This window comes from Oratosquilla oratoria, unplaced genomic scaffold (genome assembly GCF_046742065.1).
Source record: "Oratosquilla oratoria isolate Oo_2021 unplaced genomic scaffold, ASM4674206v1 SCAFFOLD90, whole genome shotgun sequence".
Classification (NCBI taxonomy): domain Eukaryota; kingdom Metazoa; phylum Arthropoda; class Malacostraca; order Stomatopoda; family Squillidae; genus Oratosquilla; species Oratosquilla oratoria.
The window spans coordinates 225,114-252,358 of record NW_027467754.1 but is presented as its reverse complement, the minus strand read 5'-3'; the positions used below and the strand labels follow the sequence as shown (position 1 = coordinate 252,358).

At 38.6% G+C, this 27,245-nt stretch overlaps 1 protein-coding gene across 15 annotated transcripts; it reads right to left on the bottom strand.

Annotated features, from left to right (window-relative positions):
• Nucleotides 1–999: 999 nt before the first annotated feature.
• LOC143024094 (uncharacterized) lies at nucleotides 1,000–27,245 on the bottom strand. Of its 15 annotated transcripts, none has more exons than XM_076182856.1 (5): nucleotides 26,033–26,772; nucleotides 20,606–20,926; nucleotides 12,060–12,244; nucleotides 2,662–3,053; nucleotides 1,000–1,243 (listed from the first exon to the last, which is right to left on the bottom strand). In XM_076182856.1, the coding sequence occupies exons 3-4, from the start codon at nucleotides 12,240–12,242 to the stop codon at nucleotides 3,033–3,035; spliced, it is 204 nt and encodes a 67-aa protein (XP_076038971.1). In that variant the 5' UTR covers nucleotides 12,243–12,244; nucleotides 20,606–20,926; nucleotides 26,033–26,772; the 3' UTR covers nucleotides 1,000–1,243; nucleotides 2,662–3,032. The 15 variants fall into 15 exon arrangements, with proteins under 15 accessions (XP_076038971.1, XP_076038970.1, XP_076038966.1 ...); XM_076182855.1 differs by having other exon boundaries at nucleotides 2,662–2,998; XM_076182851.1 differs by lacking the exons at nucleotides 2,662–3,053; nucleotides 12,060–12,244 and adding an exon at nucleotides 26,783–26,840 and having other exon boundaries at nucleotides 26,033–26,197.

The following is a 27,245-nucleotide window of genomic DNA, read 5'->3' as shown; positions in this document are numbered from 1 at the left end:
GAAGGATGCTGCTAAAGGATTGGCAACATTATCAAGTTTGTGGAGCAGTGCACCTACATGGGGACTCACGACGTGATGTCTCTTCAGTCTTCAAAATGAGTTTTTAATGCAGAGAGACAAACATTCTAAACAAAGAGACATACGTGATTTCACGAAAATAAATAAAGATAAATAAATATGAATATACTGGTAAATAAATAAACAACAAAAGTGAAGCCAATGAATCAATTTGATTTAAGTACTCAATGAATAAAGGCAATACATGTATTTTTTTTATTTTTCCTTCTCGTAACCGGGATTTCCCCTTTCCGGCACATCTTTGGTCCCACTCGTGCCAGTTAAAAGAGCTTTTATTGTATTCATGAAGTGGCTCCACTTTGTCTACCAATGTACAACAGTCAACGGTCACCCATTGCTTGCCTGATATTTCATTTGGAGCTGATTCAACATTGTCAAGCAAGTCGAGAAAGTTCAGAACACCTTCTTCTCTTGGGCAGTCTTTGCAAATTTGCATCATGCAAGCTTCTTTTTCTTTACTGCAGACACTATAATCCATAGGATCTTTGTATGAGTGACCTTATTTTCCAAATGCAGCCAACTGTAATTTTGGGTTCTGATAATGTGTACAGACACAGAGAGAACGGGTCCCACCACTACCAGCAAACACACAACATGATGGCTGTAATTTACCAAATGTAGAGAATCACATTTTAATATTCTTTTTATCATTTTTATATAGTTCAAATATCTCTCTTAAATTCCCAAGAACCAGCTGCTTTTGCACCTTCAGCACTGGTGATTTTCACACAATCCTTTTGGCCACGACACATATGACTAACCTCATCTGACTTATAGAATCTTCAAACTAAATCTTTGTGCTCTTCTGATGCCACTTTTCCTTTGCTCATGATTGGAATCTTTAGAAAGATTCCAAATTCTGATTTTAGTAAATGGCTCTCTCTCACCATATATGTTGTAGTTTGAAACAAAACAAACAAACAAAAATGTGGTTTCTTTAATTTAGTATAGGGAGAGAGTCAATGCATGCAGTTTATGATTATTTGCTATCCAGGAATAACTTTTTCAATTTCTCAGATTGTGTTTCAGGTTTTGAAGCCTCACTTTCTGCCTTGCTATTAACATGAACACCATAACTGACCTCTAGGCTTTCCTTCAAATGTTTTTCTGGCATCTGATAGCTTACCATGAGCTTTGCACTTCTTCTGGCTCAATGATAACCCTTCTGAAAAGAAATAAAAATTCATACATTTACATTAATATACAGAGGAAAATTTGATACAAAATAACGTCATAGTTGTCATTACAATATATGATTTAATTGTTTAACATTTCTAAAAATAAATGGATAAATTATAAGGAATATTTCCTCTCTCACCACATATATAAAAATAATATTAATAATAATAAGTTTATTTGGCAAAGAATCAATATACATGTACATGAAATGCAGGAACACATACTTCAAAATAATAATTGCAACAAACATAAATTAGGTTAGCACATACATATACGGTACACACACATATATATATATATATATATATATATATATATATATATATATATATATATATATATATATATATATATGTATATGTATAGAGAGATAAATATTACTTATGAGTTATCCATTTATTTTTAGACATGCTAAACAATTAAATACATACATTCCTATGCAAAAAATTACCAATTAAACAAAAATGGCATTGAAATAAAAAATATCTACTGATTAAGAATGCAAACTGATTTAGAATGCTTATATAAAGGAAAATTGTATACCATACAGATCAAACCCAAATAATTTTCTTTTTACTCTTTTTTTTTTTTTTTACTGGTGTTTGGTCCAGAAGTGCTAGAAATGGTTCAATTGAAGTTAAAGGATTTTCTTCAACTGGGTATTCACTGTACAGATCTCGATTTGAAGATATTACATCACTCAAATCACTGCTTGAAGATGATTTGAATAAATGTTGTTCAGTCTCATAGTTTTCAATGGTTCTAAACAGTAGTGGGATTCAAATTTTTCGTCAGCCGGTTCTAATTTGCAACCACTTCTTAGCCACATTTGCTTTATATTATTGTTATCAATTAAATATTCTAACTAGAAATATGGAAAACTAACAATATTATATTTAAAATGCATCTCTGGCTGCCAAACGTAAAAAATATTCAAATATTTACATACGAAAAACCTGAAAAATTGTCAGGTGGAAAAAAAAAAATGGGGTATAGACCTGGGTGCCAAACTATAGTTAGTCTCGTGATCAAAAAATTCGATTTGGGCAACCTAGTGCAGGTGTATTTATTTTTTTACGGACGCATGTTTGTGTGGGGGTAGTGTGTGCATGTGTAGGCTATGTATGTGCTTACACGTGTGCATATGTGTACATGTACATGAGTATGTGTGTGCATGTGTGCAATGCATTTGTGTTATTTATAAACAAACATGTTTGTGTGGGTAGGCCTAAGGAGTGTGTATGAGAGTGCGTGTATGTATGTATGTCCATAATTATAATAAAATGTAGTTTAATAACACAAATATACAGAGAAACCAAGCACTATATACATGAAAAAAAAACTGGTAACCACTTGTGTAAATAAACTATGCAATAAATCACTAACGAAAGTTACGAAACATACTGTCCCGGTACTTATCGGATGAAATGCAGAAGACCACTGACCAGCTGAGCAACTAGTCGGTTCGCCAGTTAAACGGTTCGCCGAACTGACAAATTTGCGTGAGCCGGTTCTAGCGAATAGGTAAGAACCGGCTGAATCCCACTACTGGTTCTAATTATTGTGGAGTTATTCATTATTAGTGTCCAACAGTTCACACACAGCAAAGAGTCTTTTTTCCATCTTCCATCACACTTTTCAATAAGCACATCAGTCAATTTTCTAAGATTGATTGTTATGCACTTATGTTTTTAGTAGTAGGGTCTTGGCAGTATTTCAAGTGCCGAGCCATTGCATTTTGCTGAAAAGGCGTAATAGCCAAGATGTAGATATCACTATGAGTAATTTCTATAAATCTGTAAAAAAAAGAATACAATAAGGTGCCACATTTTTTAATCCAGTTATAGATTATATTTGAATTCTTAAATATTCTATGAGGCTCATTAGAAAAGCATAACAACCAACCACACACACATTTCTGGCTGAAACTGTACTAACTTGTAGATCTAAACTACAACTATCTGTACTGATTCTGTACAAATAGCAACATGTTCCAAAAATTGCCAGATCATTCAGTACTTTATGAACTGACAAACATTTTGTAAATACATGGTGTTTACTTATAAGTTCATTACACGAAAATTACCAAGATAAACAACCTTATATGGCTGTTTATAATAGCCTAGAGATGTGCTTTATTTTTTTCATTAAAATAAAAATTCTAAATTAAGAGGAGGAGGAGGTGAATCAAATAGAGAAGAAAAGGTAAAAGGTGCAGATGGAGAGATGATAATGGAAGAGATGGCAATAAGAGGAAGATTGGAAAGTATTTTAGGGAGTTGCTCAATGTGAAGGAGGATAGGGAGGGAAAGATAGTTGCAGTGGGTAGCGCTAAGAAAAGGACAGTGATGAGAGAGGAAAATGGAGGAGAAATAAGGAAAGATGAGGTGAAGGAAGTTGTTAAGATGATGAGAGCAGGTAAAGCACCTGGGTTGGATGGATGTCATGGAGAATGTCTAAAACAAAAAGGAGGTACAGTGATGGTGGACTGGGTGTTGACATTATTTAATGCTTGTTTAAGAGAGGGTAGAGTGCCGGAGGAATGGAGGAGTGCCTGTATAGTTCCAGTTTACAAGGGAAAAGGGGACATGTGTGAATGTAGTAGTTTCAGAGGGATAAGTTTGTTAAGTGTAGTTGGGAAGGCTTATGGGAGGGTCTTCATTGAGAGGATTAGGAGGAACAGAAGAGTAATTGGTGAGGAACAGTGCGGGTTTAAGACAAGTGGGGGTTGCATGGATCAGATTTTTGTGGTAAGACAGATTTGTGAGATGGATTTTTTTTGGGTTGTTATGGATTTGGAAAAGGCTTACAACAGGGTAGAGAGGAAGGCACTGAGGGAGGCATTGAATTGATGTATTGAATCTTGGCTGTGATTTGAACAGTTCCTTCAATCCAATGGCCAGGGTGATATTTAGCCTATTTATACATACATACATACATATACCAAGGCTTTTTCCCCCTTACAAGGGAGGTAGCCAAAAAGGGAAAGCCATAAAAACACTCCCACCCATTTCATCCCTACATACACTCCACACCCCTCCCACCCTCCCTCTCATCTGAGCACCTCCCGGATGACGGGTCATCCCTGCACCCCGCCCACCGCCCTGGGTCAGAAGCAGTGTCGCAAGACACAGCACATCCACAGCAAGGCCACTTCACTTAATCGGCGACCCCCCCTCTCCGTCCCCCCTTGCATATAAGGAGAGGACGGGGAGAAATCCCTTCGTGCTGCGTCAAAATTTACTCACACATACTACCCCACCCCCCACCCCCCTGCCCCTTCCTCCTCATGCAATCACAACATCATCCATATACAACCATTCTCCACTCACCTCTGTCTTCCGTCCTCTCCCTTCCTTCCTCAACAGACATTCCCCTCTTCCCCAAAGCCCCCTTCACCCCATCCATCCACCTCATCCTAGGACGTCCCCTCATGTTCACTCCCTCCACTTCTGCCTTCCATACCTCTTTTACTAGTCTTTCTTCACTCATTCTTTCCATGTGTCCAAACCATCCTAATATTCTTTCATCAACCCTATCTCTCAGCTCCTTTTTTACCCGTTCTCCTTCTCACCTCCTCATTTCTCACTCTATCCAGCCTAGTAACCCCCACCATACTTCTCAGACACCTCATCTCAAACACATTCAAACTCCTTCTCTCTTCTTCTCTTATGTTCCACGTTTCTGCCCCATACAGTGCTGTTGGCACAATCACTCCTTCATACAGTCTCCTCTTTGCATCCATTCCCAAATGTCTATTCCTCATTACACTCTTTAATCCACCAAGGCATTTACTCGCTTCTCTCAATCTACATTCTACCTCCACCTTCACTCCACCTTTTCCTGCTACACTTGCACCCAAGTATCTAAAACTATCCACTTCCTCCAGTCGCTCTCCCTTAATGTTCACTTCCAGTCTACTGCCACTTTCACCCCTTGTACATCTCATCACCTTACTTTTACCTACATTTATCTTTAGCTTTCTTCTATCACATACTCTCCCAAACTCTGCCACCAGCTTCCTCAATCCCTCCTCTGACCCTGATAGTAAAAGTGGTTATGTGCAAAACTTATTTCATTAACATTATCTAATAAAATAATATATTGACTTACAACGGAGTTGGGTATGAACAGAGTATGAGTGCGGGAGTCAGAAATTCAATGCCCATGCATCTTAATTTATACTATGACCACACAACATCAGTGCCAAGGACAGGTGGCGATGTGTCCCTACAGAAGCCTATTCTATCACTATGCCCAGCTCCACACAATCTTTCTATTTTTTTATTTGTGTGTAAAGAAGGCTTATAAAATTTCAATCATTATCTAACTAATCAAATGGGGAAAGGTACGTACATATACAAGGACACTACTTCATAGTGTCATCTTGTTTACATGCCCTCTGACCTCCGAGGGGAGAAGGCTTCAATTTTGTACTCCTCCGCCACTGGCTTGCAGATCTCCTGCAACTAGTCATTCATCACAAGAAAAAACCTAATTCATTTTATCTTATTGTTTAATTTAAGCACTTATAAGAGGGAAAAAGCTTTTGGTATATGTATGTCAAGAGCAGTCAAGAGTTTTTATGAGAGTAGTAGAGCTTGCATTATGATTAGAAATGGAGAGAGTGAATGGTTTGAGGTAAAGGTGGGACTTCATCTGGGGTGTGTTGTTATTGTTGTTGTTGTTGTCGTTCCCTAGACTGTCTGTCCGAGCAGTCCCGTCTCCCCAAGGAAGGCCACAGCCGAAACTGGGTTTTCCCACAAATCCTTTATAGAGTGTATGTTGTGTTGTTTGCGTGCATGATTGTGTATAATGCAGTCTTCCATTATGTGTTGTATGGTATGGGGTGAAGTGTTACATCCTGGGCAGCTGTTCACAACACGGTCGTCCAGCCTCTTCTGGTAGCTTAGAAGTGCTGGGTGGTGACCGCATCGCAGTCTGGCCAAGTGGACTCTGTCCTTTCGTGGGAGAGAGGATTCAGAAGGGTGGATATCAGGGGGTTTGGCATGCAGCAGTGTGTTGTCTTTCAGTGTGTTAATGGAGCGGTGAGTGATATGATTATGAATATGTTTCCGGAGGCTGGTATTTGGTGGTTGTGGAGGAAGAGAAGAGAGTATCTGTGCGTAATAAAGGTCTTTGGGTGTAGTTTTAATGTTTCTTGGTGTGTGTGGGTGTTCTGCTATGTAGTGTAGCGGGTGTGATGTGTTTGTGGTGGCTGCAGCAAGTGTTTGTGTGCCTCTCATGTCGAGGTGGTCCTTGACTTTGAGGACTTTTGTTTCATGGTGTAAATGGTCTGTAGGTGATGTATTTGTGCAGCCTGTAATTGTTTTTAGGGCTTTGTTTTGTATGATTTGAAGGGGTGTGTTGTTGCCCTGGCTGTTCAAACTTTACATGGATGGGGTGGTGCGAGAGGTGAATGCAAGGGTAGTGGGTCAAGGGTTGGAGATGATTAAAGAAAATGGAGAAAAGTGGGAGGTGAGCCAGCTGTTGTTTGCTGACAACACTGCGCTTGTAGCAGGATCAGAGGAGGGATTCAGGAAGTTAGTGACAGAGTTTGAGAAGGTGTGTGAAAGAAGAAAGCTGAAGATAAATGTGGGCAAAAGTAAGGTGATGAGATGTACAAGGGGGGAGAGAGTGACAGTAGGCTGGAAGTGAGCATTAAGGGTGAGAAACTGGAGGAAGTGGATAGTTTCAGATACTTGGGTGCAAATGTGACAGGAAAGGGAGGAGTGGGGGTGGAGGTAGCATGTAGAATGAGAGAAGCGAGTAAATGCCTTGGTGGATTGAAAAGTGTAATGAGAAATAGACATCTGGGAATGGATGCTAAGAGGTTATATGAAGGAGTGATTGTGCCAACAGCACTTTATAGGGCAGAAACATGGAACATGAGAGAGGAAGAGAGGAGGAGTTTGAATGTGTTTGAGATGAGGTGTCTGAGAAGTATGATAGGGGTTACTAGGCTAGATAGAGTGAGAAATGAGGAGGTGAGGAGGAGAACAGGGGTGGAAAGGGAGCTGAGAGATAGGGTTGATGAAAGAGTATTAGGATGGTTTGGATACATGGAAAGAATGAGTGAAGAAAGATTAGTAAAAGAAGTGTGGAAGGCGGAGGTGGAAGGAGTGAATATGAGGGGGCGTCCTAGGATGAGATGGATGGATGGGGTGAAAGGGGGTTTACAAAAGAGAGGAATGTCTGTAGAGGAAGGACAGGAGGGGACAGAAGATAGGGGTGAATGGAGAAGGGTTGTGTATAGATGACGCTGTGATGCATGAGGGGGAGTTGGTGGGGGATGGGGGGTGAGGAATTATGTATGAGAAAAAATGTGATGCAGCCCATAGGGATTTCTCCCCGTCTTTTCCTTTTCTGCATGAGGGGATGGAGAGGAGGGGTCGCCGAATTTATGAAGCGGCCTTGCTGTGGATGTGCTGAGTCTTGCAACACTGCTTCTGACCCAGGGCAGTGGACAGGATGCAGGGATGACCCGTCATCCAGGAGGTGACAAGATGGAAGGGAGGGAGGAGGGTGGAGGGGAGTAGAATATATGGGAAATGAAATGGGTGGGAGTGACTTCTATGCCTTTTCCTTTTTGGCTACCCCCTGTGTAAGGGGGAAAAAGCCTTTGGTATATGTATGTATATATCTATTTAATTTAAGGTAACCTACTACTTTGATGGATTAAATATTATAATCAATTTACTAGGAGATGCCAAGATAAGAGGGAGGGAGGAGGGTGGGGGAGAGTGGAGTATGTTAGGGATGGAATGGGTGAGAGTGGTTTTTATGACTTTGTTTTTTTGCTACCTCCCTTATAAGGGGGAAAAAGCCTTTGAAATATGTATGTATGTACTAAGAATGGCGAGCACTATGGCTCTTGCTAGAGTGTGGGTTATGGTGCCATACCCACATCCCTTCATGTCAGTGACACATCATGGAACATGACAATGGGGTAGGAAGAAAACAGTTAAGAGGAGTCAAGAGTTTTTATGAGAGTGGTAGAGCTTGTGTTCAAATCAGAAATGGAGAGAGTGAGGGATGTGTTATGTCACCCTGGCTGTTCAATTTATACATGAATGGGGTGGTGTGAGAGGTCAATGCAAGGGTAGTGGGTCAGGGATTGGAGATGGTTAAAGAAAATGGAGAAAAGTGGGAGATAAGCCAGTTGTTGTTTTCTGATGACACTGCACTTGTAGCAGGATCAGAGGAGGGATTGAGGAAGTTAGTGACAGAGTTTGGGAAGGCATGCGAAAGAAGGAAGTTCAAAATGAACGTGGGTAAAAGTAAAGTGATGAGATGTACAAGGGGAGAAAGTGGCAGAATCTGGAAATGAGTATTAAGGGAGAGAGACTGGAGGAAGTGGATAGTTTTAGATACTTGAGTGTCAATGTGGTGGGAAAGGGAGAAGAAGAGGTGGAGGTAGAATGTAGATTGAGAGAAGCGAGTAAATGCCTTGGTGGATTGAAAAGTGTAATGAGAAATAGACACTTAGGAATGGATGTTAAGAAGGAAATAGGCAAGAATTGGTTCACAAATAGGGTGGTCGATGAATGGAATAAACTTAGTAACAACGTAGTAAGCGCTGAAACTATCAGTTGTTTTAAAAAACGATTAGACAACTTTATGGATGGGGATGACAGGTGGTGATGGATACGGAGCTGCCTAGTGTAGGCCTTATGGTCTTTTGCAGTCTCCTTTATTTCTTATGTTCTTATATATTGGATATTTCAAATATCATTTTACTTAAGAATATTGATTAACAATACGGTAAAATGATATCGAAACATTATATTGGACATTTCAAATATTATTTTACTTAAGAATATTATCAATAAAATAATATCAAACTTTTTTATTTCAAATATTCAGTTAAGAATATTAACAATAAAATAATATAAGAGAATTATTTCGGATACTTCAAATATCATTTCACTTAGGAATATTAATTAATAATAAAATAATCTAAAAAAAAAAATCATTTTGGACACTTCAAATATTATTTTACTTAAGAAAATTAACAATAAAATAATCAAATATATATATTATATATATATATATATATACATATATATATATTATATATGTATGTATATACATACACACACACACACATACATATATATATATATATATATATATATATATATACCTGTATATACATACAGTATTGCTAAAAAGAGACAGGCTTATAAGAAATATAAGTGCTCGGGTGCATCTAATGACTATGAAAATTATGTATCAATACAGAGAGATTTAAAAAAGACAATAAGGAAAAGAAAACGACAATACGAAATGAACATCGCTGATAAATCCAAAGAGAATCCCAAAGAATTCTATAGTTACATTAGAGATAAAGAGGTTGTTAGGAATCACATTGGTCCACTATTATCTGCTGACGGTCAACTTGAATATTCAAATGAAGGAATGTGTAATATCTTAAACAATTATTTTAGCTCAGTATTCGTAAACGAAACACCTCAAAGTGAATTCCAAACTGAAACCTGTGAAAAGTCTGGGGTAAACTTACTACAGTAAATATAACAAAAGAAAAAATTAAAAGGTAAAAGACAAACTCAAAATTAATAAAACACCAGGGCCTGACGGTTGGCATCCAAGAATCTTAAAGGAAATGAAAAATGAGATTGTTGTTCCATTAGAAATTATTTTCAAGAAATCCATCATATCCGGAGATGTCCCAACGAATGGAAGCTAGCTAACATTACTCCCATATTCAAAAAAGGTGACAAAAAGAAACCAAATAACTATAGGCCTATAAGTTTGACTTCAATCATAGGAAAAATAATGGAAACTATCATCAGAGATGCTGTCGAACATCATTTAGAAAGTAACCGTTTGATAAATGATAGCCAGCATGGTTTCAGAAGGAAACGTTCTTGCGTGACTAACTTACTCGGATTCTACAACACAGTTATCTCGAATTATGACAAAAGAAACAATATAGATTTAGTATATCTAGACTTTGCAAAAGCTTTTGATACCGTCCCACACGAAAGACTACTTACTAAATTAGCTTTGCATGGAATAAGTGGTAGCCTATTAGGTTGGACTAGTAATTGGTTGAAGGGTCGAAAACAGAGAGTTGTTTTAAATGGAAAAACTTCTGGATGGAAAAGTGTTGCAAGTGGAGTTCCTCAGGGTTCCGTTCTTGGGCCACTTCTTTTCATAGTATATATAAATGATATAGACCATGGACTAAAATCTACTGTGTCCAAATTTGCTGATGATACAAAACTGTGCGGAGTGGCAAATGATCACTCAGACCAATTAGATATTCAAGAAGATTTAGAGAAATTACAGCAATGGTCTGAAAAGTGGGTAATGAAATTTAACACAAGTAAATGCAAGGTAATGCACATAGGTAAAAATAACAGTAAGTACGATTACAAGTTATTTGGTAATTCGTTAACAAAAGTGGATAGTGAAAAAGATCTCGGCGTAATTATCAGTAACGACCTCAAATCATCCAAGCAGTGTATTTCAGCCTCTGAGAAAGCAAATAAGATTCTGGGACTGATTGCGCGATCTTTTGATTTCAAAAGTCCATCACTCATTAACAAGCTATATAAATCGTTAGTTCGTCCACATTTGGAATATGCTGTTTCCGTATGGTCACCGAATCTCATTAAAGACATTGACAGACTGGAAAAAGTACAACGGCGAGCCACAAAACTGATTCCAAATATCAAAAATAAATCATACGAAAATCGACTAAAACACATGAATCTGTTTTCCCTAAAAAAGCGTAGACTCAGAGGTGACTTGATACAGGTCTTTAAGATTTTAAAGGGAATTGCCAACATCAAAAGGGACAAAATTTTCACATTGAATGAGAATCAGACAAGAAACAATGGTCTCAAACTATCTGGAAATAGATTCAATTTGGAAGTAGGTAAAAACAACTTTGCCAACCGTGTAGTAAATGAATGGAATAAACTTCCTGCACAAGTAGTGCAATGTAGTTCAGTTCGAAGCTTTAAGAATCAGTTAGATAAATACCTAAGTAAGATGCTGTAATGATTATAATTCATCTTATATTATTTGTTTTTGTTTTGTTATTATTTGTCTGTCTGATTTTCATTTATTTTGTTTTTGTTTTATCATTTGTCTGTCTGATTTTCATTTATTATTAGTTATATGTCAATTTATCATTATTTACTATTTACCTGTTTGTTTATTATTCAACTATACCTATGCATTTATTTATATATTTTAATTGTTATTTACATTATTATAGTTTTTATTTATTGTTTTATTATTAATATGATTTTTTTTTCGCATCCGACCTAGATATGGATCAAAAGGTCTCCTGTCGGCTTGCTCCGCCTTTGTAATCCTTTGTAATATTGGATATTTCAAATATTATTTTAATGAAGAATATTAACAATGAAAATAATCTAAAAAAATATATATAATAATAATAATTTGAACATTTCAAATATCATTTTACTTAAGATAGTATGCAACCCTTTAAAATAATGGATTTCTGAATGTATCCCTTGCAGCACTGAAATGTTTGCCCACCCACCCACCCACCGCTGGCTGGCCTACATACAGTCAGAATACGAGCTCCTTGAGATGGAACCCACATTCTGGAGACGGGTTAGTATGGAGACTACCCTCTCCAACGCCCATCCTACTGAGCCGCCACCTGTCCGTCACTGGTGCGGCAAGACCAAGAATCGGCAGAAAGGAAGCGAGAATCTAGACAAAGAGTACCAAGACGAGCGAGCCAAATGTAAGCTTCCGTACAGACTCAAATGAACCCGCAACTGACGTTTCCTCACCTGAGTCAACGGTACATGAGCTCTTGCTTGCCCAGTTTCTCTGAGATGAGTGGGCTGGTGCATGCACTTGTACGTGGTTATGGACCACGTCTTGATCGAGTCCATCTTGCTCTGAGGGGGCCGTACCACCGCAGACCCGTTCTCGATTCCGCTTTCGGGCGACATAAGAGGCACTAGGGACATGACTGCTGATGAGAATACAAACAATAACCCCAAGAATCGTGATACGCTTTCCGTTATATCCTGACGTTTGTCCGGTATTAGAAATTACAGTTAACCCCCCGATATAATGGACAATATGGGGACAGGGGGCCTGTCATCATATCCAAAGACCCGTTATGACCAAGGATCCCTCGCTATAGTGGATGAAAATCCGTTATAGCGACGGTTTGTCCGGTCAGATTTTTTTGTCCATTATATCCGATATGTTGAGATCTGTTATACTGAGGGTGTACTGTACTGTTGTCATTTCATATTCAACTATTTTAATTTCCTCTTTTAAGTTAGAGTGCAGTGTCATGAAAAATGCGCTCCTGTTCTTCTTACAGCACATCTCGTCTAGACTTTTTTTTCTCGCCATGGATCACACATTCAAAATCTCTAGAATTAAGAGAATCCCCAATACTTAGATGAAAATAAACAATTAAATAACAAAAATAACAAAACAAATGAATGACAGAAATTTCCGCAGACCAGCGGGAACCTCTACTTCTTCATTTTCATTCCGAGCACTGGAAGTTTCCAATTTTTCCAGATACAGATTTCCTGGATACATATCTTAGTACACATTGAATGTCCAAATAAGCAAGTTTTTATCTAAATACCCTGTGTACACAAAAGGACAAAATGTGCATCCCTGTGTTCTTAGCCTTCAAATACAGTCCTTTTATTCCCTTAAAAAAAAAACGACCTCCCTGAAAACAACATTATCCCATTATATTTATATATAAGTACTATATTTAGCAAATGTAGCATGTGACATTTTACCACTACTGAAAACAAAAGCCACCAATTAGTTTTTCATTCTCTATATCAATTAATTTCTTTATTCCCTTTCAAAAACCCTACCTCCCTGACAACATTATCCCATTACATTTATATATATGTACTATATTTCGGTCTCACTAATTGCCGAACAAACCGAACAAAACCGAGAAAAGCCGAACAAAACCACAAAACCCAAACAAGGACAGGTTTTGCTCAAATGCACACTTCCATATATATATGGTTGGATCATTTGAACTATTTTCTTTAAAATGTGTGATTTCCATGTAATATGATCAAAGAGAACTAACGTTTTTATCCCCTGCAATTTTACCGACCCCAGCTACGACTCGTCCAGCCCACCGTCTATGATCACTGGTGGTATGGATCAAACTACACGCTTTTAAGCTTCTTACTGTTGTGTTATTAGTGTAATAGACTGCATATAGTTGAATTATTTAAACCCTTTTCTTTAAAATGTGTGATTTTCATGTAATTTGACCAAAGAGAAGTTATGTTTTAGCCTCTGCAGTATGACCGACCACAGCTACATATACCATAACAAATTAGCATATGGTTGCATTATTTGAACTATTTTCTTTAAAAGGTGTGATTTTCATGTAATTTGATCAAAGTGAAGTAACGTTTTTATCCTCTGCAAAATTACCGGCCCCAGCTACGATTCGTGGTTACAAATTTACCGCTAGCCTGCTATCTATGTCCTGCAAATGCAGATCATCACTGAGCGTCGGGGTTGTCAGATTGGCGTTTTTAATGCTAAATTTTGTATTTTTGGAATGTTTTTACTGTGGCAGGAAAATGTGTTGGGTGGCATTTTAAGGGGGCGTTTTTAAATACCCGGTCTTGATTAGAATTTCTTTGTTTTGTCCAAATGTTGTTCCAGTGATTGACTTAAGTGCGTTAAGTCTGGGTGTGCATTTGTTTTTTATGTTTGTGATGTGTTGTTTGAAAGACATGGATGTATCGTATGTTACACCAAGAATTTTCAGTGTGTTTGTGTGTGGTATTAGAGTGTTGTTGATGTGGAGATGAGGTATGTATTTGTGTTCTTTTGTCCAGTTTGTGAGAAGTGTTGCTGTAGATTTGGTTGGAGCTATTTTGAGTCTGTTTGTGATGAACCATGTGTTGAGTGTGTCAAGGTATGGCTGGATTATTTCTGCAGCTTTGTCTGTGTTACGATGTGTGCATGTGATTGTAATGTCGTCTGCATAGGAAGAGATTTGTATTTCTGAGGTGTCTGGCGTGGGTAAGTCATGCATGTATAGATTAAATAGTGTGGGGGATAGAACTGAGCCCTGTGGTACTCCGTTCTTAATGTTTCTGATGTGCGATGATTGGCCATTATATGACACATAAGCATTCCTACCTGCCAGATAATTGGCCAGCCATCTTTTGGTGTTATTGTGCATGTCTGTGTTATATATTTTATTTGTTAGGTTGTGGCGGGGGATAGCATCAAAAGCTTTACTAATGTCTAATGTAATAAGAAGTGTTCTTTGGTGGGGCCTATCTGAATTGATGCCATCTAAAATTCTTTGTGTGAGGTTTGTCAGAAGAGTGTTTGTGGAGTGTAGTGGCCTAAAACCATGTTGTGAGTCAGCAAGGGGAATATGTGATGTGACAAGTTTAAGTATTAGGCGTTCAATGACTTTAGAGGGGGTGCAGAGAAGTGTGATTGGGCGGTGCGATGTTGGGATTGTTGGGTCTTTGTTCGGTTTTGGAATGGTGATTATTCTACCATGCTTCCAGATGTCGGGTATAGTGTTGTGTGAATAGCTGTAGTTTGCAATGTTTGTGAGTGCATGTATACCTTGTGGTCCAATGTGTTTTAGGTGGATGTTGCTTATGTTATCAGGGCCACAGGCAGATGAGTGCTTGAGACTATGTATTATGAGTTTTGTCTGACTGTCTATGAAGGGTATATAGTCTGAGTCTGAGGGAAAGTCTTTCTTACGTCGAATGGTGCGTCGGTCGTCAGGGTGAGAAGTGAGATGGCTTGTCTGTGCAAAATGACGTATGAGTGCGTTTGCTTGTTGTCTGTTTGAGGGTAGATTATCTGTTGTCGTGATTATTGCTGCGTGAGAGCGTGTAGTGTTACTGTTGGATAGTGTAATACTGTTGAGTGTTTTGTACAATTTGCTGGTGTTTGTTTTGTGATCAAGTGTATTGATAAAGTTTTGCCAATTTTGTGTTTTTTGTTCACGTATTTTATTGGCAATCACAGTGTTTAGTGTTTGTATTTGGTCTGTATGTTTTGAGGGATAGGTGTGGGGGTATTGTGTTTAAGTGTGTCTCGTTGTCTGATGAGGCCTTGGATTTCTGGTGTGAAGTTCGGATTGTGTGATTTTCTGTTGCCTCTAGGAATGTATCTCTTGTCTGCATTTTGTATGATTGTATTAAAAGTGTGCACAGCATTGTTTATGTTTGTGATTGGTGTACTGTTAAGTGTTTCAAAATGTTGTTCTGTCTCTTCAATAAAAGCTTCCCAGTTAGCTCTTTTGTAATTGGTGTAAGTGTGTCTGTGGCCAACTGGGGTTCATCTTGTTTTGGTGGTGATGATGATTGGAAGGTGGTCAGAGCCAAGGGTTCCGACCACTCTCCATGATGTTGTTGGGGTTAGGCAGGGGGAGCAAAAGGTGATATCAGGAGAGGAGGGAGTGTAGAGGGCTTGGTGTGGGATATGTGTATGATTATGTGTGTTGTTCATGATAGTCAATGAGTCAAACTGAGTCTGCATATCAAGCCCTCTGTCTGTGTCAGGGTTGTCAACATAACAGGCAGACGACTTGGCTTTGAAGTCTCCACCCATGATCAGGTTGGGGATTGAGGCTAGTTGGCTAAAATGAGGCCTGAAGGTGTCTGGAACTGTGGGGGATGATTAGGGGGGAATGTACATGTTAACTATTGTCAGTGTTGATTTGTTGCCTGTGCGGATTCGAATGGATTGGATTTCTGTTGTGTTATCTGTGGTAGGGAGGAGAATTTTGGTTGTGGCACTTGTGTCCACAAAACAGATGGAGTGGTGGATCAGGGTGATGAGTCCACCGCCATAGCTGTCAGTCCGGTCTTGTCTGATGGTAGTGTAATTATGAAATGATGGTGTTTTGTGTGAGTGTCTTAGTTTTGTTTCTTGTAAAATCGCAATGTGTATGTTGTGTTGTTTAAGAAAGTGTTCAAGTTCATGTTTTTTCGTGTTAATACCGTCAATGTTGTGTTGTAATATGTTGATGTTGTGTGTTTTGTATGTGTTGTATGTTGCCGTTTGGGGTTGAGGTTGGGGTGGTAGTGGGGAAGGTGTAGGATCTGGGTCAGAGGGGGGGAAAGGAGAGATCGGGGACAAAGGAAGGGGAGTACTAATCGGGGGTAAGGGCAGAGGGAAATTGGGAGTGTGTGAGGGTGCTGGCTGTGGTTGGGGAGGTGGGAGTGGGGTTACTGGAGGGCAGGTAGAACATGTCCAAGTGTTTGTGTATCGGTTTGTGTCAGCAAGTGTTGTACAAGTGAGGTGGGCCCAGTTTTTGCACATATTGCACTGAACTGAGCCCTTTGTCTGTCTGCTCGAAGTAATGGGTTTAGAGCATGTTGGGAATGTGTATTTTGTGGTGGGCCCAGGATTGCTCTCTACATCTCCAGCTAAAAGTAGAAGAGGGGTGATCGCTGGAAAATCACCCCTCGGTGCAGAAAAAACGTAATATTGCATGTTGGGAAAAAGGATTGTGGTACTCCCCAAGGTAGGCGTAGCTCCTTTTGGGGATCGGTGCCACCTGCATAGAGCCGGTGGCCAGGGGTGGTTGCTGCCGTTTGGCCCCCAACTCTTGGGGTTGGGGGGTGGTCCCACGACGTAGACGCTGCAGCTCCAGAGCCTTGTTGTGGCCCAGAGTGACATGTCGGGGAGCCCAGGAGTCCCAGATCAGCAGTTAAAGGCCTCCAGATGGTCTGTAAATTTCAACCAGGTCAACAAAGCAATACAACCTTAAAGGCCTCAACACTAACAATGGCTCTCACACAGCAGGTAATGGAAAGAGAGAGAAAGAGAAAGATTGAATGGGTATTAGTTTCAGATCATATAAGATTTCTGTGACTCTGATCCATATGGATGTCACTCACATCCCTAAATTACTGACTCAACGACACACGGGGAATAGAATTTAAAAGTCGAGATTACTCTTCAATTATAAACGAATGCCGAATAACTGGTTCATAGGGTTGTCAAAATTGTTGAAATATTAACATTCCAAAATGAAAAGGAATTAAAGTATTCCCAAATTTGAGGTCACACAGGTGAAAAGAATTGAATTACGGTTCCACGTCCGAAAAAGCTCAAGATCCATACTCGCTAGATGACCAGAATAACCAAATGCAACCCAGAATAAAACATGCAAGAACATAACTGTAGCAACCATGATAACAAATACACATGGTTTTCAAAGTGCACACATTCAACAAGTATTTTTTGTTTAGAATATAATTACCAACTTTTAAGACCTCATAATATAGCACCAGCAAACTTACCTACTAAAGCAGAGCTTCAAAGCATAATCTGGCAGAATACCTTAAACTCTGTCCTACAATACATACATCTTCTGGTGTTTCTAGCAGGTCTTCAAATATCATAAAATAATTCATGACAAGCAAAATAGAAAATTATTAATAATAAATTAATCACTAAATACAATTAAGTGAGCAACTAAAATATAAGCAACCAACTTAAGAGGATAGACTAAAAATAAATTTGGGTGAAAATTAAGGCAAAGAGATGTACAGGGACGAGAAAATCATACGAGGGAGCAGAGACGTGGAATCTGATTGAGGAGGAGGAGAGGAAGCCTGACGTGTTCAAGATGGAGTACAATCCGCGTAATAAAAATGGATAACGTCAGCAATATTTGACTCTTCGTGGCATCTTAACTTCAACTCTGGAGAGACGAAGAGTGCGGGGGATCTGATAGAGGTATTCAAACGGATCAATGGTTTGAACAAGGGCGACACAGGCAAGGTCATCATATTATGACAACAGGGTAGATCTGGTAGTAATGGGTGCAAGTTGGACAAATTTGGGTTTAAGAATGAAATAGGCAAGAACAGTTCACCAACTGCGTGGTTAACGAATGGAATGGACTGTGTAACAACGTAGGTAGCAAGCGCTCAAACTATTCATTGTTTAAAGAGGAAATTTTTGTTCAATTCCAGACTACAAAATTCACTGTAAGGGGCACCATCCTAGTCTCCCAATAAGGGGGGGGGGGGTTGTGACGTTAAACCATATCATGATCATGATCATCATCAAGAGGAAATTGAATAACTTTATGGATGGGATGACAAGTGGTAAGGGACATGGAACTGCCTAGTGTAGGCTCTATGGTCTCTTGCAGTCTCCCCCATTCTTATGTTGTGTGGAGGTGAGGCAGATAACAGGTGGAAAGAAATCAGACAAGTTGTTCCATCAAAAGTGAAGGGATGCAAGAGGAGTGCCTGTTGAGCAAAGAAGAGAGAGTGCAAAAGTTCCGAGTGGAAGGGCAATGGACGAGGAGGTAACACAGCCTGAGGGGACGTTCTTCATCTTCTCCGTAAACCTCTCTAATAAATGGACGGAGGGGGAGAGAGTTTACAGTTTATCTGCCATGCTTGGGGGGGGGGGTGGCAGTTTGGTCACTGCTGCCCTTTGTATTCTCTCGATCTTGCTTATGTCCTTCACTCTGTGCGGGGACCATACCATCGATGCATATTCCAATCTTGGATGCATCAGGGTTTCGATGAGTTTTTCGTCATTTCTGTCTTAACACATAGCCGCTGACACAAGCAGTGTGGTGTGGGTAGCAGAAAAAATAAATTGAGTTTCTTGGGATTTCTTTTTTTTTTTTTTTTTTTACACTGCCAAAATTGCACTTGTTTTTATATACTCAATATTAATATCTGGGCAACTTTGGCAGTGGGAAAAAAAAAAAAAAAACTTTCGTCCATTCTAGTTTGCCTCTTAGTCACCCTTCCTTCACTTGGACACACATTGAACAATCTCACCATTCACTCCACTATTACTATCCCACCCTCTGGCAAACACTATAGACAGCACCCACCCAGTACAGGTGCCTTAGAGCTTTCATTCTCTTCCACTGTCATTTACGGTACCTCCTCCTTAAGAACAGCTTTCTCCTTTCCTATCCCAGTCAGTCTCTATCATCATCTCCCATGGCTACTATCAAAGACCTCCTGGCTCCCTCTATCCTCCTCTACAATTAGCAACTCCTTGAAATAATCTGCCCATCTCCACCTCACAGCTTTCTCTTCCATTAACAAGTACCATTTACAGTACAAGCTCAATATAACAAACTAATTCAGCTAAAGTCCAATTACAAAAGTTTACAGAATGTATGAATGATTATCATTTATTTCATATTATTTCTTTATTTGTTTTGTTATCATTTGTCTGTTTGTTTACTATTATTTGCTTCATTCTCATTTGTTATTAGTTATATGACAATTTATCATTATTTATTATTTACCTGTTTGTTTATTGTTCAACTATACCTATGCATTTATTCATGTATCTTATTTATCATTTACATTATTATAGTTTTTATTTATTCATTTATTTATCATTATGATTTTTTATGCATGCGACCTAGATATGGACCAAAAGGTCTCCTGTCGTCGGCATGCTCCCCCTTTGAAATCCTTTGTATGACTGCCCCATCAAATACACTCTAGTTCTTCACTACATGGAGCATGTCTTTTACATCCCTAACTGCTGCCTTACAAAATCAAGTGTTCTCCAATTCTTTTACTACAGTATTTCTAAAGGAGATTACAACGGAACGATGCAATCAAACAGAGCAAGACTAAGAACCACACGTGATCAAAAAGGTTACTGTTATTCAGTGGAATCTGCCTTTTAACAAATTATCAAGTGCAAATTTAACAAGTGCTACCTCCCTTGTATGGGGTAAAAAGCCTTGGTATATGTAGGTATGTATGTATCTTTGAAACAAGATTTTTTTTCCCTCAAACTTCTGAGTTTACTATTCAAGGCTTTCCACAATTGGGGGAGTTTGTTATAGCGAGCTTATGCTGAAATACCTTTACCCTTTCCTCTCTCTCTTCAACTTGCCTCTTTGCACTCTTTACTTCATGCATACGTACAAGGGAGGTAGTCAAAAGGTGTCCTCCTTTGCTTCATGCACTCTGAATAAAAATCAAATATCATTTCACTTATGGTGTCCAAACACACTTCTGATCTCGGGGAAATCCGCAGCGCAATGCGACAAGCTGCTACTAAACTAACACCTTCCGAAAAATTCTTCAAAACTTGTCTCCCAGTCTCCCATCTCCTCACACATACACATGTAGATGCAACTAAAAAAAAAAAAAAAAAAATTAAATAAAAGTGAAAAATAAAAAAATAAATAAAATGAAATACAAAATATGAAAAATAAATGAATAAACTTGCGATTAAAAAAAAACACTTTTTTATGCATCACTGTACATAAAGCTAAACTAGTAATCCCCCCCCCTCCCCCATACACTGCTCCTCTCCCCCTGCACCCCACCTGGGCTGGTCGCCGCGCTGCCTGGCGAACCATAGGAAGTTGCAGGTACAGGATTGTACTGTGGCAGTGAACTGGGTCTTTGCTGCTGCTGTTGCTGCTGCTGCGGTGGTGGCGGTTGACCCACTACCCCTCCAGCTGGCTGGCCTCCCCCGCCTCCTAATCCGACATTGGCAGAGTCGTCGGTAGCAGAGGATGGGGGCAGGGGAGGGGAGGGGGCTGTGTGGACCCTAACGGGGCCGCCGTGTCATTCAGCACCACGCTCTGCAAGCCGCCTTCACTCAGGTCTCCGTCCATGGCACCAATGCCGTGCCCAGCTGCCATCTGTCGAAAGGAGATTTATACAAACCCGAATCAGTTATAAAAAAAAAAGAAAAAAAAAAGAAAAAAAAAAAATCTACAAATGTCATGAAGCATCAGGATGAAGCTGGCAACTTTATGGGCCCTACGTATGTGTATATATATATATATATACACGAAAGACTTTTCCCCCCTTACAAGTAAAGAAAAAACAAAACAGGAAACACTCCCATCCCATCCCATCCCTCATATACTCCACTTCCCTCCCTCTTACCTTGGTTCCTCCTGGAGAAAAAAATTGATGCAGCCTGAAGGGATTTCTCCCCATCTCTTTTTCTGCATGAGGGGACGGAGAGGGGGGGGGGGGGTTGCCAATTTTATGAAGTGGTGTTGCTGTGGATGTGCTGTGTCTTGCGACATTGCTTCTGACCCAGGGCAGTGGGCGAGATGTAGGGATGATCCGTCATCCATGAGGTGCCAAGATAAGAGGGAGGGAAGAGGGTGGAGGGGAGTGGAGTATGTAGGGATGGAGTGGGTGGGAGTGGATTTTATCCCTTCGTTTTTGTATATATAGCAAATGCTGCACCCTTGTTTCAAAAGGGTGACAAATCCAATCCTGGTAATTATCAGCCAATTAGACTTTTGTGCAAACTAATCGAGTTTAACCTGAGGAATGGCAGTCGCAAGAGGTGGACGCTTGCTTGGCGCACCCCTCTACCGCTGTCATGTCGCTGCTATCCCTGGTGGGTGTCCGCGAGTGCAACAAGTCGCATATAAGTGCAACAAGTCGAAGGGGAAGGAACAGGAATGGATTGGTTGCCCTAAATGTCCTACAAGGAAAAGGGCTCATTTGAAGTGTGTAGGTTTGAAAGGTGTCAATCCTGACAATGTTACGAGTATAAACTGGGCATGTGACGCATGTTTTGAAAGTATTGTCCCAGGCAATCTAATTATGAATAAGTTGGATGAAATAAAGGCACAGTTGTCAAATAGCTCACAATTGTTGAAAGGTGATATGGAAACTGTGATCAAGTCTGAAATTGAGACAGTAGTTGAAGACATGAAGAAAGAGGTAGTTACCGTGGTAGGTGATGCAAAGAAGGAGGTTAAAGAAGTGAAGAAAGATGTGGAGGAGAATGTTGTTGTGGGTATAAAAAGAGAGGTGGCAGGAGTGAGAGAATGACAGTCTGGTTGCTGAACTGTCGACCGCCCATGCAGCCGGCTCGGCTGACCTCCAAACTACCGTAGGCATGACTTCAGCACCATTATGGAGCCAAGTGTTATCAAGGAATGAGATAAGGAGACAAAAAAACTTGCTTGTGGTTAGTGCAAAAGAAAATGGGGAAAAAATCCAGCGAAATGAAAAAAGATGTGGTTGGAGCACTTAATGGTGTGCACATTACTGACTCGTTTTACAGGTCGTGGAGACTGTTTTGAATTTTGAGGATGAAACAACACTTACAGAAGCAGAAAAGAAATTGGGAGTTGTCAACAAAGTATCTATAAAGTACATTAAAAAAAATGACACCAACGATAATGATTTGCAATGTCTATAAAGAGGAAGAAAAGGATCATATCATTGATACACTAATAGAGAGAAATGTCTATCTGAATTCCATTGAAAATGTAAGGAAAAAAATAAAATATCTACTTGATAAACATGCGGCTAATAACACAGTGCATTACATATTGAGATGCAACCCAGAAGTAAGAGCACTTACTAAGAAAAATGGCGATAGACTGTTCCTGGAATGGGGGAGATTTACTGTTCGAGATAGGTATCACCCAATGGTTTACTACTATTGCCAAAGGTTCAACCATAAGATTGATAAATGTCAGGCTAAGAATGATAATGATGATGATCCCGTTTGCTTTAAATGTGCGGGTAATCATGCATCCAAAGACTGTACAGCTACCATTGAGAAATGTATTAACTGTGTCAGATACAAGAAAACTGAAATATCTCAGTGTTAATGACCGTTAACTGCCCTGTCTACCAATCTGAAATAAGTAGGATATGTAATTTAACAGATGATGGCTGTTGTTAGACTGAATAGTAGTGTTAAGTGTGGATTGTTAAACATACAATCAGTTGGCAACAAAACATTTGAAATATATAACTTACTGAAGGATAATGATCTTGATATATTAGCGCTAACTGAAACTTGGTTAAGTGTTGGTGAAAATGTGAAAATAAAAGAAATGACTCCTGACTCTTATAACTTTGTTCATGTTTCTAGGGATATAAGAAGAGGTGGAGGAGTTGGTCTATTTTTAAGAAATACCTTTAAAAGAAATTGTTGTTAAATAAATTGAAACACAATATACATATGAAGGCATGTACATGACGTGTGAGACAGGAGCAGAAAAGTGTTCTTTTGTGGTTGTATATAGACCAACGCAGACCAATGTTAACCTATCTATTGATTTTTGCCAGTTTTTAGAATCAGTTAATATGATCAGTACAGAAATTGTTAATTGTGGAGACTTCAATATCTGGGTTGATGACAACATTGCATCAACAGTCACGTTTTTGGAGATGATGTCTTCCTTGAATTTAACTAATAAAGGTAATGGTATGACCTCAATAAGTGGACATACTCTAGACTTTGTTTTCTGTGCTTCGGATAGAGACTTGGTTATGGAGATGGAGGTTGGTGAAGTTTGTGATGTGTCGCCTGTTGATAAACTTGTGCAATTTAAGCTTCCATTCAGGAGAGACTTAAAACGAAAGAAGAAAATGATGTTCAGACCATTGACTAATCTAAACCCTAAGGCCTTCATTATTACTCTAATTGACATTCTCACTAAGAAAAAACTAGAAAGTTGCGTCCATGAAAAGTTATATACAAATTGTGCAATTAGTTTGACAAACATTTTTTAATAGCACCATAAAACAATTATACAACTCTCAATGCCCTATACTTGAAAAGGAAATGACCATGAAAGATGATTCACCATGGTTTAATGGGCTTAATACTATTAACGTGAAAAAAAGAAAAGGAAAGAAAATGGTGCAGAGATCAGACAAATGAAATTAGACTAGCCTACACTGAAGCAAAACAGCATGAAAAAAAGTTATTGTTCGACGAAAACATGAATAATATAGAGGTAAAACCAGTGAAGCCGGATCTGATATTAGATTGCTCTATAATATATTAAGCAGTTGAACTGGCAACAACAAACAGAAAAAGATGCCAGAGGGATATTGTGATGAGGTAGTGGCCCAAATGTTTCTGAACTTCTTTGAGGAGATAATTGAGAATGCAATAAGAGGTTTTTCTACCAATGCCTACAGAATACCTATAATAATTATACCAGACGATCAAGAGAGATTAGAATGTTTTCAGCAAAAAGACATACATACATATACCAAGGCTTTTTTCCCCCTTACAAATCCAACGTTCTGTGATAACGATCCGATTCCCTTCAGGAAAATTTTCACCGGTGGGAATCTTGATAAACTGGCATGGGGGGTAGTGACCGAGTTGGTGAATACTAGTATTGCCACTAGGGTTTTTCCTGATGCCACAGTGAAGCCAATAGTTAAAGCCAATAAAGATCCACAATCTTTGACTTCATATAGACCAGTATCTAACCTAACCTTTTTATCAAAAGTGTTTGAGAAAGTAATCCTTGAACAGTTAATGGAACACTTGTTGGCCATCAATATTTTTCCTGACAATCAGTCAGCATATAGAAGACTATACTCAACTAAAAACAACCTTATGTGCCGTGGTAAATAATAGGTTGGTAAACATGGACGAAGGTAAATGTAGCATTTTAATTTTGTTAGATCTAAGTGCAGCTTTCGACACTGTTGAACATAATCTATGAATACAAGAGCGTCATAACATTGGAATAGTTAATGAAGCTTTGGAATACCTGGAGAGTTATCTTAAAAACAGAACTTATCGAGTGCAATTTGGTGGTACCTTTTCGGAAATAAAAACGCTACATAGAGGGGGTACCTCAAGGTAGTGTATTGGGTCCAATTCTTTTTTGTATTTACACAATCGGCCTTGCACAGATACTAAGAAATCATGAAATTGACTTTAAGCTTTATGCTGATGACACACAGTTTTATCTAACATTAACAAACAATGTCCAAGCTGAAATTAAATTGAATGAAATAATAAGTGAAGTGAAAAGTTGGATGAACTCAAAGAAATTGAAACTTAATTAGGACAAGAATGAGTGTATGGTAATCGGAAAATATAATGATCTAGTTTGCTAAGACCTTACAAGTTTCAAAGCTCTTAACACATACATGTCACTTAACAACAAAGTGAAAGACTTGGGGATTATTATAACTGATAAAAACTTAGATTTCTGTGAGCAAGTAAATAACATAGTGAAAGTTGCAAACTACCACTTGAAAAACTTATCCTTTGTTAGAAAATACCTTGACATAGATTCGATGAAAAAAACAATTCACAATCATGTTATCAGTAGGTTAGACTACTGCAATTTTTTTTATTACGGCCTGCCAAACTACCTGCTGAAGAAACTGCAAATGATAATGAAAAGAGCTGCACATTTGATAAAAAATATTCCTCGTTGAGAAAGAATTACTCCCACATTAATTGAATTACACTGGCTCCCAATAAAAGCTAGAATAGAATACAAAATATGTGTACTCACATTCCAAGCAAAAAAAAAAAAAAAAAAAGGGTACACCAATGTACTTAAATGAGCTCCTAGAAGATTACTACACAATGTCTCAAGTTATTCTGCAATATAACACTGAACACTGTCGGCTTAATGAACCAAGATATTATCCAGAAATCGGACATAGAGCCTTTAAAAACTGTGCCCCTCGACTGTTTAACAAGCTATCAACCTGTGTCAAGCAGTGTGATAATATCAGTGTTTTCAAAAAAGAGATTGAAAAAACACCTCTTTGCTGAGTGAATGCTACGATTTGCGGACAAAAACCATCGAGAACAACTACAAATGTTGAGTTGACATCAGTGGTGTGGCCTATGGAGTCCCTTCTTTTAGGGAGATTTAGGCCAGAAGAAGGCTACGTACAGGTAACTGGTACATGTCACATACTAGCGTCATGGCGACAACAACAAAAAATATTTCTTTATTCAGATTTTAATAATCCAATCTATTTCTACTTACTTCTCTGGGTCACCATAAATAATGGTCTGGTTTGCATAAATGGCAATGCCAACCAGCTGTGTTCCCAGTACAAGCCAAACACCGCCCAGTGAGGCTGTCACACGTAGGAGTGCCCGTCTCACCCCGAACAAGGTTTTCATTGCACTGACAAGCAGTGTTGCCACTCTGGAAAATAAAAAAAAACCTAGAGAGCTTGCCAACAACTACTATATTGAAAAAAAAAAAAATTAGATTTGAATTATTATTATATTACACAACATACATATGAAAACATTTTGAAGTTAGAAAACTGTATACATCAAACTAATTAGCACTGCCTGTAATGGTGCAATCAATGTAGGTAGACTTGCAGTGGATCACCATGTATGCTGCTTCAGTACCAACATGATCATAAGAAGTTTTCCATTTCTTCGATGACATGGCTAGGTTGCTTAAGTATCTATATAAACCACAAAAAAGAATCAGTATCACAGAATCTATAAAGTATAACTACAATACTGAAGAGAACATTTCACATATAATTTTCTAATCTCGTGTACAAAATCTCAACATTGAATGTAAACTTTCAAGATTGCAGACCAACTAAAAATTAAACTCGAATCACCAATTTGAAGCATGTACACTGCTTGCAATGCAGAAATATTGATATATTGGTATCTTCGCAATAACACATATATTTCTATCACGTTAAAGGCATTGTGCAATCCAAGTATCAACTGCTGCAACGAAAATAAGCACAAGAAAACTAACCTAAACCACATCCGTAAACACAACGTCAGTCCCGCTCGGCTTATTAAGTTATTATTAAAAATGGCTGTCAATTTAAGTAGATTCATATACTCAATTTATTATCATTTATCATTATCATTTCAATTTATTATAGATTTTGCAATAATTTAACTAAATACCACTCTAATACACCCAAACGCGTGTAACCGCAAACTATATTTATGGTCACTGTAATTGTGCTAAATTCAAAGCTTCATCGCAATAACTTTGGTCAACACTGTTCACCAAAGAAGGAATTTTTTTATAGCCAAGTAAATTGGGAAAAGAAACCAAAACAAAGTAAATATGCATAAAAAGACCAAACGAAAAAGTCTTGTCTCTTACAAAAATGTATAAAAAACAAACAAATTACTGCCCAAAGCTAATTCAGAATAAGCCAAGAAAAAAGCCAAAATGCTAAATATATTTTCGCACGCCAAACGGC

Bases quoted from the DNA above. Each gene is read 5' to 3' on its own strand.
- LOC143024094 (XM_076182843.1), bottom strand. From the start codon at position 16,947: ATGTCACTCTGGGCCACAACAAGGCTCTGGAGCTGCAGCGTCTACGTC.